This window comes from Mobula hypostoma, chromosome 16, assembly GCF_963921235.1.
Source record: "Mobula hypostoma chromosome 16, sMobHyp1.1, whole genome shotgun sequence".
Classification (NCBI taxonomy): Eukaryota; Metazoa; Chordata; class Chondrichthyes; order Myliobatiformes; family Myliobatidae; genus Mobula; species Mobula hypostoma.
The window spans coordinates 36,609,548-36,626,782 of NC_086112.1; the positions used below are offsets into that span (position 1 = coordinate 36,609,548).

The window sequence follows — 17,235 nt, forward strand, 5'->3', positions numbered from 1 at the left end:
ACCACTTGTACTCATCTCAAGCACAATCAATAGAAAATGTAAAATATAGTTTGCATTTCCAGAACAAATCCTATTCACACAATTCCACTGGAATTTTGTAACATCTTAAAGAATTTCTATAGCATCATTAAAAAAAAAATTAATGACAAAATTGTTAAAGATTTGCTGGAAATAAAATTTCTAGCCTGAACTATGATAGATTTTTTAAATGTTGAAGGCACTGACAATTTGCTTGAATTGTTATATAATTTTTAAGTATAATTTTGTATAATTAATATTATTCAATACTGTGTTATATACTTTTCAATAAGCTGACATTCAGTTTGCAATGTATTATTAATTCAATTCCACATGGAACTACATATCTATTGCTATTTACCCATGTATTTGCCTACTCTCGCCAGTAGTTCAGTTGGAGCCTTATCACATCACTAAAGGCAATTATGTTGCAAGATGAAACCGGTAAATATATTAACCAATCTTATGAAATACTAATAGGGCAGTTGTAAACCAATGTACAATCTTAAAGAGAGCTGAGCCACAAATAAACGAGTATGGATGCAAATTACATTTTAAGTTGCACAAATCTTACTTAAAAATCCGTTAGTGGAGTCTGCTTGCTGAAATAGTGTTTAAAAGAATTGGTAACCTATTAAATTGATTTTACAATTTCATGCTGGCATCTTACTTTTCATGGTAACAAGATTCAAATTGGACATTATCCTTCAAAATGAAATTAAACCAGAAACGCAAATTCAATTTAGTCAAGCTAATTCTTAAATTGTTTATACAATAGTTATTAGTATTATAACAATATACTTCAACTAAGAATGAGCACCGGTGAGACAAGAGGTGCTTTTAATCAATTCATCAACACCAATCCTGTTGTTAATTTCAGTTTGGCAGTAAATTTATGAAAAGCATTTGGCAATCATTTAAAGGAAGAAAGCAGTAATAAAGGATATGCCTTTCTTTAAACAATTCCATCACACTGAAGTTAAAATTGAAATAACAGTCATCAGTTTTGATACAATTTCTATCACCTAGTCAGAAAGGAGCTTTCCTGAATTTTTAAAGCATAACCACACCCCCTTTTTTCCCCTAAGGGGAAGAGTATATGAAACTCAGGAGGAAAACATAAAGGTGAAATCCAAAACACAGTCAATTCCAATTTGGGACTACACCTAGATTTGTTTGGAGTGCAATTAAAGTTTAAGATTAAAGGAAGCAATCCATTTCATGGTAGCCCAACAATTAACCGGAACTGAAAAGTTCTTCTGAGAGTAGGCAGAACGAGAATTTTTAAAAAAATATAAAGCCAGTCATTGGCATTGTATTAGATAACATATGATTATGAAAGGTATTCATAAGGATTTGTACTTTTTCCTACTTTGGGAGAACAGGAGGTAGTGGTTAACAATACAATTGCAATTTTTTTCATTTTTCATTACATGCAATTCAATGTTTTCAGATGTGTGGAAACAATGACAAGTCAACAGGAATATTGATTACATTAACTACTATCTTAAGGTCACAAAAATAATTTCCTAATTTTGTTTTGCATCAAACTGTTTAATATTCAAGAATCCCAGCTGCAAAAGTTTTAACATATTAATTAAAATTGTACGTTTGTAGTTACCGAAGTATATTTGCAAATATTCTACATTCACGGTTTACAATCAAATTGTGTAAAACGATGTTGATTTGCAAAGATACCACATTATTTGTTTACAGTTTAACCTTAATTTAAATGGAAACATTTTAAGGAACTAAGTTGGCTTCATATGTTTAGCAGATTTTTGTTAAAATAATTAAAATTCAGAATAAACACATCAGTATTACAGCTTTAAAAGTAAGCATATTTTGTTTTTTGTCTTATTGGGTTTTGCTTTAACCGTATTACCCTAATGCATTTTACAAATCAACATGTTCTGAATTACAGCTATCATACTGATTTGTGCAAGGTATTCTTCAATTAAAAGGGAGCAAGTAATCTTCTGACAATTCTAAAGGATAACAACCCAGTCACCAACAACTGATGCTACACTGTATTCACAACACCAAATGTGAGTAATGAAAGTACAAAGTAGTGATTGATACAAGCATTTGTCATGGAAGTTTAATTATGAGACCTCTCTGTCACATCCTTTGGATTCTAATATGAAGCGTTAAATTACCCTACAGCAATGAGTAACAAATGGGACTCATTTTACTGCTATGTGACTATAAATTATATTAATAACTCATGTGAGATTCTATCATATAGACTACAATGAGTTTCATGGCAATGCATTAAAATACATATTGAAGTAAAGGTTATCAAAATAATCCTGAAAGAACGTTATTTTCAATAATCCTTTAGCCAGTGTGTTTCTATGGAAACTAAGTTTATGAGGATCTTTTGCTTGCCTTTTTTAAAGTGGGGATTAAGTTGGATTGTGCGGAGTAAGATTGTGCAATGAAACAACATGATTTGCATATCACACGGTTGTACTTCACCCCATGCTACAAAGAACAGTTAACATAGACTGCAATTAGATTGTGCTTAATAGTATAAGATGTTAAGAAAATTGTTAATGTTTTCAACTATGTTGACGTGTTTTGGCAAGATGCTCAAGCAGACCTCACACACAAAATGATGGAGGAACTCAGAAGGCTAGGCAGCACCTATGGAAAAAGAGTACAGTTGATGTTTCGGGCCAAGACCCTTCAGCAGGACTGTACAGTCGTGTTTTGGGCTGAGACCCTTCAGCAGGACTGGCTAAATTGCACTGCTGAAGCAAACAGTAGTTATTTTCCAAGCGAAGAAAGCCAAAATATATATCATTCATTTCCATAGAGCTCAAAGCTTTTGTTTTGAATGATGCTATATTAGAAACAATGCTCCATCAAGAATCCATAACTGCTTCCATAAGAACAATGCCAACTAATGAATTTTAAAATACAGCAACCACAAAGCTGAGAAGTCAGACAATATAGCATATTTTGAGCATTTTACATTGATAAAACAATGTTGTTTTAATTAAACCCCAACCTGAATAGATTCCCATAACCTAATTCAGATCTCCCATTCCAGCTTTTAGAAAATTACATGGTAAACGTGGAAGATTCATTCAGCTGAAACTGAAAAAGTATCTAGCTGTAATATCACACAAAATATTCAACAAGCTCAAAGTCGACAAAAAAAGTACTGAATTCATTATCATTCCGATCTCAACAAGATGAAAGTACAGTACATGAACCATGATAATACAATGTATCGAGGTTAAGAACACATGGAGTGAATGTCCGCACATGCACGCACGGGGGAGTGGGTTACCTCATGAAATAATGTCAGTTATGAATTGGCTAGCTGGACATGGGGGCACAACAGTAACTAAAACAAAAGGTACAAAGGTGTGCATACAAATACCAACATGGTAACTTCAGCAGAAAATAACACTGAGTATCATATTTTATTTCTTCCTCTCTTCAACTTTGCTCATTTTGCCAGTCTTACAGATAATTATTTCATTGCACTTTTCTGGTTGTCCCAAAACACGGCTGAAATAGATTGGAATTCCTGAAGTAACTTAGAAAGAAAAAGGCACTATTAAGAGTACGGTGGTCTCTGGAGTCATTGGATTGTCCTGACTCTGAGTAACTCCTTTCTCCATTTTCATAATCTAAAGTCTGTAATCACAGAAAAGATGAACATTTTCTTTCTCAACTGTTTACCGGTGGAAAGCCATTTAGAGGTGATGCATGTGCAGGTTTTTTGGCTACAAAGAAGACACAGTCATAAAGGTATTTTAACATGGAATGGTCATTTTCTGTGTAAGTTGATGGTACAGAGTTCTTTTCTACCTGAAAAAGAAAAGCAAATAATTTTATCACAGCACAGAATTTATGAAAATAGTACAGAAATTCTGTCAGACAAGAATACAAAAAAAAATCTTTTTTTTCTATATTACAGGGCAAACAGGTTTGTTTCATAAATAGGTGCTTTCCTAAAGGTTATAAACTATTTTGTTATGCAAGGTATTATTCTAAATTGTTTTTTATAGATTTTCAGATATTGCTTTGTTTCATACTTTTTTATTCCATAGCTGGATCCTATTTTCTGTTTTAGATATTCACATTCATTTTGCAATTGTCCTTTTTGAAAATTTCCCATTCTTTTCCCCATGCCTCTTTTTGCCATATTTAATACTTAAACTATCTCAAGTATAGACACAAAAATAGAGTGTTTGGTGGGTATAGTTTCATACATAAATGTATTGTACCTCTTACTTTCCCAAATTCGACTTGTTGAAGAAGGTTAAAAAGGAAAATTGAAATATAGTTCTATTGGATGAATACTGAAGCAAAAACTATAATTTTATTCAAGTTATGCTCCTTGAAAAAGAATGGATTGAGTAAACTAATCCCAACTGCCTGCACATGGTCTACACTCCTCCATCCCCTCTGGCACACCACTGAAACAGGTCAACGGCAAGACACTATCTTCTTGGCACTACTCTCATCTCTGGAGCATTTGGATAATAAAGACAATCTGGTACTCCAGCTGCACATGGATCCATGAGACCTAACGTTGATTGGGGGACTGCTTTGTCAAGCACCTTCACTCTGTCCATCACAAAAGGCAGGATTCAAGTTCCTGGGTGTCAAGATCTGAGGATCTAACATGGTCCCAACATATTGATGTAGTCATAAAGAAGGCAAGACAGTGGCTATACTTTATTAGGAGCTTGAAGAGATTTGGCATGTCAACAAATGCACTCAAAAACTTCTATAGTTGTACCGTGGAGAGCATTCTGACACGCTGCATCACTGTCTGGTATGGAGGACCGAAAGACGCTGCAGAAGGTTGTAAATCTAGTCAGCTCCATCTTGGGCACTAGCCTACAAAGTACCCAGGACATCTTTAGGGAGCGATGTCTCAGAAAGGCACCGTCCATTATTAAGGACCTCCTGCACCCAGGGCATGCCCTTTTCTCACTGTTACCATCAGGTAGGAGATACAGAAACCTGAAGGCACACACTCAGCGATTCAGGAACAGCTCTTCCCCTCTGCCATCCGATTCCTGAATGGACATTGAACCCTTGGACACTACCTCACTTTATTTAATACACAGTATTTCTGTTTATGCACATTCTAAAAAATTTATTCAATATATGTAATTGATTTACTTGTTTATTTATTATGTTTTATTTTATTTATTATCTCTCTCTGCTAGGTTATGTATTGCATTGAACTGTTGCTGCTAAGTTAACACATTCCACGTCACATGCTGGTGATAATAAACCTGATTCTGATTTCCTTGTAGCAACCCTTTTCAATTCAATTTCCAATTCCCATTCTGACAGGTCAGTCCCTGGCCTCCTCAACTGCCATAATGAGGCCACACTTAAGTTGGAGGAGCAACACCTCGTATTCTGTCTAGGTTGCCTCCAACCTGATGGCATGAACATCAATTTCTCTAACTTCCAGTAACATCTCCCTCCTCTTTTTCCATTCCCCATTCTGGCTCCTCTCGTACACCACTCACTTCTCCTCACCTGCCCATCATTTCCCTCTAGTGACTTCCTTCTCTTTCTCCCAAGGTTCTATCCTCTCCTATCAGATTTCTTTTGCTTCAGTCTTTTACCTCTCCCACCTATTACCTCCCAGCTTCTTACTTCATTACCCTTCCCCCTCGACTGGTTTCATCTATCACCTGCCAGCTCATACTCCTTCCACTCCCGCCTACTTATTCTAGCTTCTTCCCCCTTCCTCTCCAGTCCTGATGAAGAGTTTTGAACCAATATATCAACTGTTAATTCCTCTCCAGAGATGGTACCTGATCTACTGACTTCCTCCACATTTTGTGTGTATTCCTCAAGATTCCCAGCATCTACAGAATCTCGCGTTTATGAAAGATGATTCTTTATTTACTACAACTCTGCCTTCAATAAGTCATTTGAGACTCCAAGACCTAGGACACAACACCTCCACTTGCAACTTGATCCTTGACTTCCTGACCAACAGACCAAAATTAGTAAGAATAGGCGGCAGCACCTCTGCTGCAGTTAACTTTCAATACTAATCCGCAACAAGGCTGTATCCTAAGCCCTCTTTCGTGGTCCAAATATGTTGACATCACAGCCAGGAAAGCTCACCAGGACAGGCCATTGGTGAAGTTCACTTCTAGGATCTTGAAGCATTCAACCCTCTTGACCACAGCACAATCAATGTACACAACTCCCCTTCCTGAAGTCAATAATATGCCCTTTTGTTTAGTTGACGTGGAGTGAAAATTCCTACCATGACTCCATGTCACCCAGCTCTATATTGTCTTCCTGTACTCCAACTCATAATTACTTCCTCAGGAGGCTAAAGAAATTGCCATACCTTTTTGACCCTTACCAATTTTGATTCAAGCACCATAAAAGCATCTTATCTGGATGCATTATTGCTTAGTATGGCAACTGCTCTGTCCATGCCTGCAAGAAGCTGCAGAGAGTTGTGTATTCAGTTCAGCACACCTCAATAGATTGTCTACATTTCTCACTGCCCTGGTATAGTAGTAAGCATAACCAAAGACCCCATGCATGCACCTGGACATTCCCTTTTTCCCTCCTTCCCATCCCCATCAAGCCTAAGATGGCAAGGCCCAGAAGCATGTACAAGGACAGCCTATAACCCACTATTATAATGAATGGTTGCTAGTATGATAAGATAGACTCTTGACCTCACAATCAACCTTGTTATAACCTTGGTACCTTATCATCTACCAATACTGAACTTCCTCAGTAACTGCAACATTTTATTATGCACTTTGTTATTGTTTTACCTTGCACTAGTTCTTAGTGACCATTTTATTAGGTACCTCCTATGCCTAATATAGTGGCCACTGAGTGTATGTTTGTAGTCTTCTGCGGCAATAGCCCATCCACTTCACGGTTTGATATGCTGTGTGTGTTCAGAGATGCTCTTCTGCACACAACGGTTGAGTTACTGTTGCCTTTCTGTCAGCTTGAATCAGTCTGACCGTTCTCCTCTGACCTCTCCCATTAAGGTGTTTTTGTCCACAGAACTGCTGCTCACTGGATTTTTTTTTGGGTTTTTTTTGTACCATTCGCTGTAAACTCTGGAGACTGTTGTGCACAAAAATCTCGGGGGGTCAGCAGTTTCTGAGATATGCAAACCATCCTGACTGGCACCAACAATCATTCCATGGTCAAAATCAGTTAGATTGTATTTCTTCCCCATTCTGATGTTTGGTCTAAACAAATGAACCTCTCAATCATGCCTGCATACTTTAACGTAATGTGTTGCTGCCACATGATTTGCTGATTAGATATTTGCATTAATGAACAGATGTACCCAACAAAGTGACCACTGAGTGTTTATTAACACTTTACATGAGAATGTAGTTGGCATAATAAGCTTGCGGATGACACCAAAATTGGTATGAGGTTGATAATGAAGAAGATTTTCTAATATTACAAAAAAAAATCTAGATCAAATGGGGAAGTGGACCAAGGAATGGCAGATGCAGTCTAACCCGGACAAGCATGAAGTGTTGCATTTTGGGAAGCTAAACCACAGCAGGACTTAGAGGCCATGGATAGTTTTGTAAAACAGAGACCGAAGGATACCAGCAAGTATATAGTTCCATGAAATTCCCTCCCCACTAATCATAAATCTTAAAAACAAAACATTACATCTCTGTTAGCACTTGCGGAAAAAGTTAATTATTTTATTTTACTTTATTTAGAAGATACAGCATAGAATAGGCCCTTGCAGCCATTGAAACCACACCAGCCAGCAAACCACAATTTAACCCTAGCCTACTTACAGGGCAATTTACGATGACGAATTAACCTACTGACCTGGTATATCTTTGGACTGTGAGAGGAAACCAGAGGAGCCGGAGAAAACCCATGCATTTCATGGGGAGGAACAAGACTCCTTACAGCTGATGTCAGAATTGAACTCCAACACCTCGGGCTGTAATAGCAATGCGCTAATCGCTGTGCTACGGTGGCAGTTCGATTTTAACTGAACTATTCACCAAATTTTTGTGGTTACAGGCTGATAAGTTTATTGACGATCCATTGACTGGCTCTTGCCAGGCTCCCGGTACAGCAGTACACAGCAAAAGGGATGATAAGAGTTCATGCCAGGTTCCTGGTATACCAGTTGGGAGGACAGGAGTTCATGCCAACTTTGTCACAGTTTCAGGTCATGGCAACATTTTCATCCATACATATGCTACCTCCTTCTCTCATCATGTGTGGTAGATAAAATAAAAATAAATAATATAGTGCAAAATCATGTGCTTAAATTGATTTATAAAAAGAACCGTATATACATTATATATATTCATTGTCATATTTTCTAGTCTTAAAATTATTCATAGTCAATGTTCTTACCTCCAATTTGAATCCATATTGAAGAATGCAATGCCTAATGTCTTCATAACTCAGTTCTATTGATTTTTCATTTGCCATATTCTCAAAATGATAGAGTAAAGGACCTAGGAGAAATAAGGTTGTTTGAGTAATAATCCATTAATTAATTTACAAGATAACAAGTAAAAAGGATCACAGCACCACATAAATGCAGAGGAAGTTGCATATAAAGTGGTTATAAAAGGAGAGTTAGGTAATAGGGTATCATTTAGAACATTTGTGATTTGTTACATTAGAAATATACATTGAATTTTGTCACACTGTTCTACTTTTAGTATGTGAATTTCATTTTGAAAATTCACATTTATCAACTACATTTGTAGTCCTTCTTGATCATTGCTTCCATTATGACACAATTGGCTTTATTTATAAATATAATCAACATTTAGAATGAAAATTAAAAATCATACATTGTTTTAAGTCATTTTAATGATGTTCTGAAGCAATTTCTTAGCATTGTCTTTCTTTCCACTTAGAAATGCTAAATTATTTTTAAATTCTATAGACATTCGTGCTACCTTTGAAAACAATATGTGGAGTTTAAATTTTATCAACTGTTAATTGAAACAAAATATTTTGCCTGTTGATGTTAATTACTCCTATGATGTCAGAGTATTTTGGGGATAGTTGTATTTTTTTGCAGAAAGCTAACCATGATAGTCAATTACAATAGAAATAATTGGAAAAAATATGTACTGGCTCAGAGGTAACAGAAGAGAATTTGCAATAACATCTATTATGGATGCATTTTTAGTTGGTTGGTTTATTTCTGCACAATTATATTCAACTTGTAAAAATATAAATTATTGCAGTGTTATACACATAGTATTTTACATAATTCTATATAAAATAGAAGTTCCAAAAACTTTGGAATTGTCACTATGCTTTTTATTTTTACCTTTGAAAAGTACCTGGATTTTACAGAATTCCTGTCTCATTCACATTGCTGGTATTCCCAGTTTTGAGCTAGTATCTTTGTTCTTTAATTAAGCTATTCATGCGCAAATTCCATTCAGCCTTCCATAAATGGAGGTGAAAGGCAAACCTTTCAAAGATTTTAATTTATTCAGCATACAAGAATTTTGTGGATGAACCAAGATAATCTTGACTTTGGATATCATTTCCAATAATTGCTACTCCATGAACTGAGAATAGTTCATGTATGATGCGCTTTAAAAAACACACTTCTGATTTAATCCTTTTATTTAGATTGCAAACCAGAGCATAAAATTTTTATCACAAACAAGAGAAAATCTGCAGATGTTGGAAATCTAAACAACACACACAAAATGCTGGAGGGAACTCAGCAGGCCAGGCAGCATCTATGGAAAAGAGAACAGTCAACATTTCGGGCCGAGACCAGCGGGACTAGAGAGAAAAAGATGAGGAGCAGATTTAAAAGGTGGGGGGAGGGGAGGAAAAAACACAAGGTGCTAGGTAAAACCGGGAGGGAAAAGGGTGAAGTAAAGAGCTGGGAAGTTGATTGGTGAAGGAGATACACGGCTGGAGAAGGGAGAATCTAATAGGAGAGGACAGAAAGCCATGGAAGAAAGAAAAGATAGGAGGAGCACCAGAGGGAGGTGATAGGCAGGCAAAGAGATATGGTGAGAGAGGGAAAAGAGATGGGGAATGCTGAAGGCAGGGAGGGGGCATTACCAGTAGTTTGAGAAATCGATGTTCATGCCATCAGGTTGGAGGCTACTCAGACGGAATATAAGGTGTTGTTCCTCCAACCTGAGTGTGGCCTCATTGCGACAGTAAACTGACATTCCGACATGTCAGTCCATGGCCTCCTCTACTGTCACGATGAGGCCACACTCAGGTTGGAGGTACACCACCTTACATTCCGTCTGAGTAGCCTCCAACCTGATGGCATGAACATCCATTTCTCAAACTACTGGTAATGCCCCCTCCCTGCCTTCAGCATTCCCCATCTCTTTTCCCTCTCTCACCATATCTCTTTGCCTGCCTATCACCTCCCTCTGGTGCTCCTACCTTTTCTTTCTTCCATGGCTTTCTGTTCTCAACAATTAGATTCCCCTTTCTCCAGCCCTGTATCTCTTTCACCAATCAATTTCCCAGCTCTTTACTTCACCCCTCACCCTCCCAGTTTCACCTACCACCTCGTGTTCTCCGTCCCCTCCCCCCACCTTTTAAATCTGCTCATCTTTTTTTCTCTCCAGTCCTGCTGAAGGGTCTAGGCCCGAAACGTTGACTGTATGCTTTCCCATAGTTGCTGCTTGGCCTGCTGAGTTCCTCCAGTATTTTGTGTGGGTTGCACAAACTTTTTATGTGGCCTTTTATGGCATTATTAATGTTAGGTTATCAGTATCCCTGATTTAATGTCCAGAATATGTAATATGTCATTACGTTACACCTGCACTATTAAAATACAAAAATGGTTTCCTTATAAGGACTAGTTGTTAATCTATCACTATTTACTTTCTTCATTAATGACTTAAATGTTCATTTGGAAGAATGATCGATAAGTTCGCAGATAAAATAAAAGGACTGTGAAGGTATGGGGAAATAAATAAGATTAAGGGTTAATATTTTGAAAGTTGCATCTAACTTCAAAAAATACGATGCTGTTTGAATGTTAATGTCATTCACTCTTACATCACACAGACATACAACTCCTACATTTTGAGTAGAGAGCCAAACGTTTTTAGGTTACAAAGCATGATGACAAATTCATCATTTAAGACTAAGATCAACAGAATTTTGTTCACAAAGGGTTGAAAATCCTTGGAAGTTTCTGCCCCCAATGGCTATGGATGTTTAACTGCCTAATATATCAACAAATCAACAGAAGTGAGATATACAGGAATTGAGAAGGAACGTGCATTTGAAATAGAGGATCAGCTTTGACATTACTGATTAATGAGAATATTAATGTTGGTGGGGGGGAGCAGTGAAAACCTCATTGTTACTTCTAGTTATTTTATTATGGCCTCACTCTTCTGAGCTGTGATAGGGAAACAGGAAATATTTTAACGAAAGGTCAAATCGATGTTGGGCTGAAAATACTTGCACTCTTAATCTCACTGTGTTGTGCTCAGTCTTTTCATCAGAGCTGGACCAGATATCAGCTTTTTATGGTTTCTGGACCTCTACACTGAGAACAATTGGCACAATATGAGTTGTTATAAGCTTTCTGCATAGTTCGCTTTGAATTTGCAATGTTTCATTCTAATTGTGACACTGTTAGTAAATCCACACTCAAAAGCAAATCAGTTGTATGATGAAAAGGTGTCTAACTTATAGAGGACCAAATGAAATAGCATTATTTCACCGACAACCACAAGCAACCACTGCACATCAAGTGACGATTTCCATTCTGTTGATGTCCATTTCCTTTGGAGATTTTACCTCACATTAGTCTAAAAATTTGTAACTCAAAACAGACTGACTCAGACTTTTACAATTAGTCCTAATGACCTATCTTGATAACTCATTATTTCAGCTTGTTTATGCTCCACTGAACTTACTTTAGCTCAGCAAAACTCACAACACGCTGGAGGAACTCAGCAGGTTGGGCAGCATCCGTGGAAAAGATCGGTCGATGTTTCGGGCCGGAACATCGACCGATCTTTTCCACGAATGCTGCCCAACCTGCTGAGTTCCTCCAGCGTGTTGTGAGTGTTGCTTTGACCCCAGCATCTGCAGAGTATTTTGTGTTTACTTTATCTCAGTAAAGATGGAAAAATAGTAGATTAACTCAGACTCCGATATAGCAGTGTTGCTCCTAACCTAGCTTATCCAGTAAAGCCCGCTTTACAAGAGCTGCCCCACTAACTAATGCTGCAAAAGACTAATAATACGACTACTCAATATAGACTCCTCCATCAAATATCTTCGGTACAGTGGAAGTATCTCAAGATGTAGAGGCTGGGAAATTTTTAATATTGACTCTTGACTCCATATTCTCATGGCATCAGTGGATAACAGAGGAATGGAAACCTTATGCATGATTACCACCTTTTACAGCTGATATACAATACTGTAACAAGACAGTTTTGAACTGTTAGGTCTGGTCTCAATTTGTCAGTTTCAGATTCATTTATTTATCTCATGTACATAGAAACATACAGTGAAATACATCATTTACATTAACCACCAATACAAACTAAGGATGTGCTGGGCCAGCCCGCAAGTGTCGGCACATATTTTAGCACCAACATAGCATGCCCACCATGTTCACAAAAACAACAGAATAGCAACAAAAAAAGCCCAGTTCCTTCTATACACAGACACACAGTCCTCTAACCCCAGGACCGGCTGTCTTCGGCCACCGGCAGACTCACGGATTTGCAGACATCGGGCCTTCAACTTCCCTCGTGGACTCACAGACTTCAGCCATTAGGCCTCGACTTCTGGGCTTCCATTTGACCTTTGGCTTTGATCTTCGAATTCGACCCCAGGACTCACCAATGATGATGAATGGTGACCCTGACCTCCAGGCCTCTAATGCTGTACTTTCTGATGATCGAGACCCCGAGCACCAGGCCCCCAGTCTTTGCCGACTCCCATACCTAGGCCATCACCATCGCTTGTACATCTTGCCCACATGGAATACTGTTCCTGAAACATGCCAATGATTTACTGACTTGGGATGAAGGGGTGGTGGCCACCAGTCTTTGTCTTTTCTAGTCTGACAGCCCAACATCCACCTACGGGTGTCCTTTATCTTATGTCCATGTCTCTGGCCTACAAGCACTGAACAGAGACCCAGACTCTAGCCTGAGTTCTAACTCCTCCAGCCTGTGTCTAAACCTTAGCCTAACCCCCAACTCCCCTCTCTGACCCTAAAACCATCCTTATGAACCTAAAGTACAACTAAGCTACGACCTTGACGGAGACCACAGCTCAGCACCATCCTTACCCGAAATCCTACTGCCAAACAGAATTACACTGTCAGTGTGAAAAGGAGATTTTGTCTCTGCAAAAACTGGGCAGTTGTTACTCCTACTAATGCCCTCATGGAAGGAACTTCTCTCCTGCAGGCCCAGTCTGGTAGATGTGTTGCTCAGATCTGTACGGTGCAGTGCAATTCAGTTCACCAAAGCCAGTGTTAGGCCATACTGGTAATAGCACTTTGAAGTAGCACCAGCGTGATATTGCATCCTTGCTGCCTACATTGCTTTTAAGTATTGATCATCATGGATGAACACCAGCTTATCAGCTGAAGCGAATCGCAGGCAGTAAACATGCAGAAAGTTTTCATTCTTCTTTTTGTAATTGATGTTATGAGGATATGCGGTCAAAAGTCAATGTAGAAAATCGTTACAGAAGCATCAGTAAATGTAGGTAAAAATGAGCTGTCAGGCTAGTGAAGCTACTGTACAACACAAGACTATAGGTATGCTAAATAGCAAAGAAGAGTGAACAGAAATTAGGACTAAGAGATCTCACAACAAACAAATCAGATTAAATCTACACAATTCAGCCACATCCAATTGTAACTATGGCCAGATGTACAATTCAGAGGGACAGGGAGGCACCTCAAAGATGGCAGAGGACAGTATGTGAGCATTAAAGACAAACCTGTTCAAAGAAAGCTAATCTACAGGCAATTCAATTAATTCCACATGATATTAAGAATTAGCTCAGAGCATCATATACTAAAAGACTGTGGGATGAGAAGTTTGCATTTTGTGAATCTGCCTTCCACAATTAATCATACTGCAAGCCAAGCTGTTGAAGGACATTTACATATTGGCATTGATGTAATAATATGAAAAACTACCTAGGTACATCCTGCCCATAAACAAAACAAGAAAAATCCAACCACCTGTCTCCTCCCAGACATCAGCAACGTAATCAAGTGGCGAGCAAGTAGTGCTTCCTCACTGATAACTTAGCTGGCAATAGTCTACTGTGTTTTCCCAGGATAACTAGACACCAGATCCTTCTATTGCTTCGGTTGAAACAGATAAATTGGACAGATCTCAGAAGCTTGGTAAAGTAAAAATAACTCTGCTGTCATGAACTTAACAATTGATCATAGGGCTCAATAAAAACAAAATCAATAGGCTTCAAAGAGGAAAAAAAAGCACATAGGACATCAGTTATAATTGTTGATGGTCACTTGTCTCAGCTCTGGAAAATGATTGTTGGACTCCAAAGCCCAACAATCTTCACCTGCCTCAACAATGACCTTACTGCTATCTTAAGATCAAACTCAGAGTTACACCTTCAGTCTAACTTCATCCATGCAAGTTTTACCCAGCTACACTAACCTGATTTGTCTGCATTAGGATGCTGCTTGGTCTGCTGAGTTCCTCCAGCATTTTATGTGTTGCTTAGATTTCCAGTATCTGCAGATTTTCTCTTATTTGGTTCTAGATTAATTGATGCTTTTCTAAATGATGGTTTCTAATATCTTCCAGAAATGATTTCAGTAATTTGGCCTCCATTGCTTAAGTGGCTTGTAATTGCTGTTATCCTTTCTTTCCTTCTTAAACAATAGTACGTTAGAAGTCTTCGAATCCTCGATGCTATTCCTGTAGCCAAGGATTATGAAAATGATAGCAAGCCCTTCCATATTTCTTCCTTGCTTCTTTTAAAAGTCTGGGATATATTTTGTCCAGATCTAGCAATTTACCCAATTTCAAAATCACTAAAGCCTTTCATGCTTCCTCATTTACTGTGCTTATCATGGATAATAGTTACATTTTTTAAAACTTATACTCAATGCTAGATCTATTCTGTTCTTTGAATGCTCCCAAGTATTCATTAACAACACTTACCTACATACTGCACAGTATCTTATCATTTTCAGGCCCTAAAGACCCGCTCTCTTACATTTCCTGATTCAGTGGGCATTTTGCTAAACACCTCCATACAGATTAGGTGAGCAATCTTTAAGATCTATTGCAACCACAACAATGGACTGAAGACACAAAAACTTAAAACATGCACCACCAGCCTCAAGGACAGTTTCTATACTGCTATAACACCAACCTCATATACATTAAAGATAAATTCTTATCCTGACAATCTACCTGCACTGCACTTTATCTGTAATTGCAGCTATTATATCTGCATTCTGTTATTGTTTTTCCTGGTATTACTTATGTTTTGAAATGATCTGTATGGATGATTTGCAAAACTTCATGGTTTTTCACTGGTACATATGACAATAATAAACCAATACCATTTTCCAGTTCTGAACAAAGATCATTAAATTGTTTTACTCTACACATATGCTGCCATGTCGGATAAGCATTTTCTACATTTAATCTATATTAGTCAGATAAGTTTAAAAAATATAGACATACAAAGATACAAGGTGTGATGTAATAGATATATTTAAAATAAGCTTGTATTCAAAATGACAGCTGATAACGACTGAATACTATGGAGTAAATCAAGCACTGTATAGGTTGCACAGTGGTAAAAGCAGGTTAGGTATTTGGAATTTTTCTTCTTTTCTCAGGTGATTGCAAACTTACTGAATTAAGTTTCTGGTCATGTTATGTGTACTGTCACTGGATACATTAAAATGCATGACAAGCTTCATGGTTCTGGCAGAAACCTTGGTGCATTTATAAGTAATATATTTTCTTTTTGAATACTTTTTATCAGTTAGGGAGCTGACAAGGATGCTTCCCTTTCAGTCTGAAATGACTATTGCATTGTAAATTATTTTTAATTTTATCAGGACAGAGGTAGCAGTGAGCCAAGCCACTGTGAATCAAATTGCTAAAGGGATCACAGCAAATTGAATGGATAAGTTCATCCAACATTTTAATATACACATATAAAAAATAATACACTGGATTACTTTAATATTAATAGTATGAAATAAATTAGTATTAAAATTCGACTTTTAATTTTGTAAGAGACACATTGGCAGAGAAAAGAAAGAAGTAGACATTAATAAGTACAACAAACCTATAGGAATCATAACCGATGGTGGTTTAATCCGAGAAATGATCTTTTTAGCTTTGCCTCTTTGTTTAAAATAAAGTTACTCTTCCAATGAAACTTCAAGTCGAAAAGAAGACTAAACTTAGATTTCATTTCTGTTACAAAACTTTAAGTGCTAAGATTGTGTATTGGGTATCTGGGCCTGAATCCCTTAGGACTTTTTAATTTGTTCTAAATTTCTATAAATTAATACCTATCTAAATTCCAAAATGAGATTTTGCTGAAAACCACAGAGAACAAGGACTGAAGATTAAAAAAAACAGACGACTTTAGTTTAGTTTCTTGTGCTGTCAAATGTAATTACATGTTTTAATCTAAGAAATAAAACTTATACCATTTATATTTAATGTTCTTTCCAGAAATACTACTTTTTGACTTACATTTCAAAAATAATATATTTTGTTTCCTGTGCGCATCATGGTGAAACAAATGAGACATATTAATAAAATGGTGCTAAAGCTAACCATATAATACTATTTACTTAATTTACATTTTCAATTCCAATTCCAAAAGTTGTGAAATCTGGCTTCAAGTGTGTCAACCTGATAACTGGTTTAAGCTTTAGCTGACTATTATATTTCAATTTTGAATTTTTTGTTAAGAACATAATCCTTGCAGAAACAGTTCAAATAGTTATCTCTGGGAGGTGAATATATATTTTTTTCATTTCATAGAGCAAAAGAAAACATTTAACCTTATATCTGAGATTTAAACAAAATACAATTTCTAAGGATGGACAATACTTATATGCAAACTTTGTTGATTGTGTAGTGAAATTACATAAAAAGTTGTGGTGATGCTTCATTGGCAACTAGTTTAAGAAAGAGTTATACTAAAACTGTACCAGTTAAGCACATTACT

At 37.1% G+C, this 17,235-nt stretch overlaps 1 protein-coding gene across 4 annotated transcripts in view; it reads right to left on the minus strand.

Moving 5' to 3' along the window:
• Positions 1 to 762: 762 nt before the first annotated feature.
• Positions 763 to 17,235, minus strand: part of carnmt1 (carnosine N-methyltransferase 1) — a 40,083-nt gene continuing 23,610 nt past the window's right edge. Inside the window, exons 7-8 of one of the 4 annotated variants that reach the window (XM_063069179.1) lie at positions 8,401 to 8,504; positions 763 to 3,846 (exon numbers count right to left, since the gene is read on the minus strand). In XM_063069179.1, the coding sequence (XP_062925249.1) occupies positions 3,706 to 3,846; positions 8,401 to 8,504 (245 nt within the window). In that variant the 3' untranslated portion in view covers positions 763 to 3,705. Of the gene's footprint in view, positions 3,847 to 8,400; positions 8,505 to 17,235 lie in introns of those variants that run through there. The other 3 variants (XR_010020646.1, XR_010020647.1, XM_063069180.1) reach the window with 3 other exon arrangements.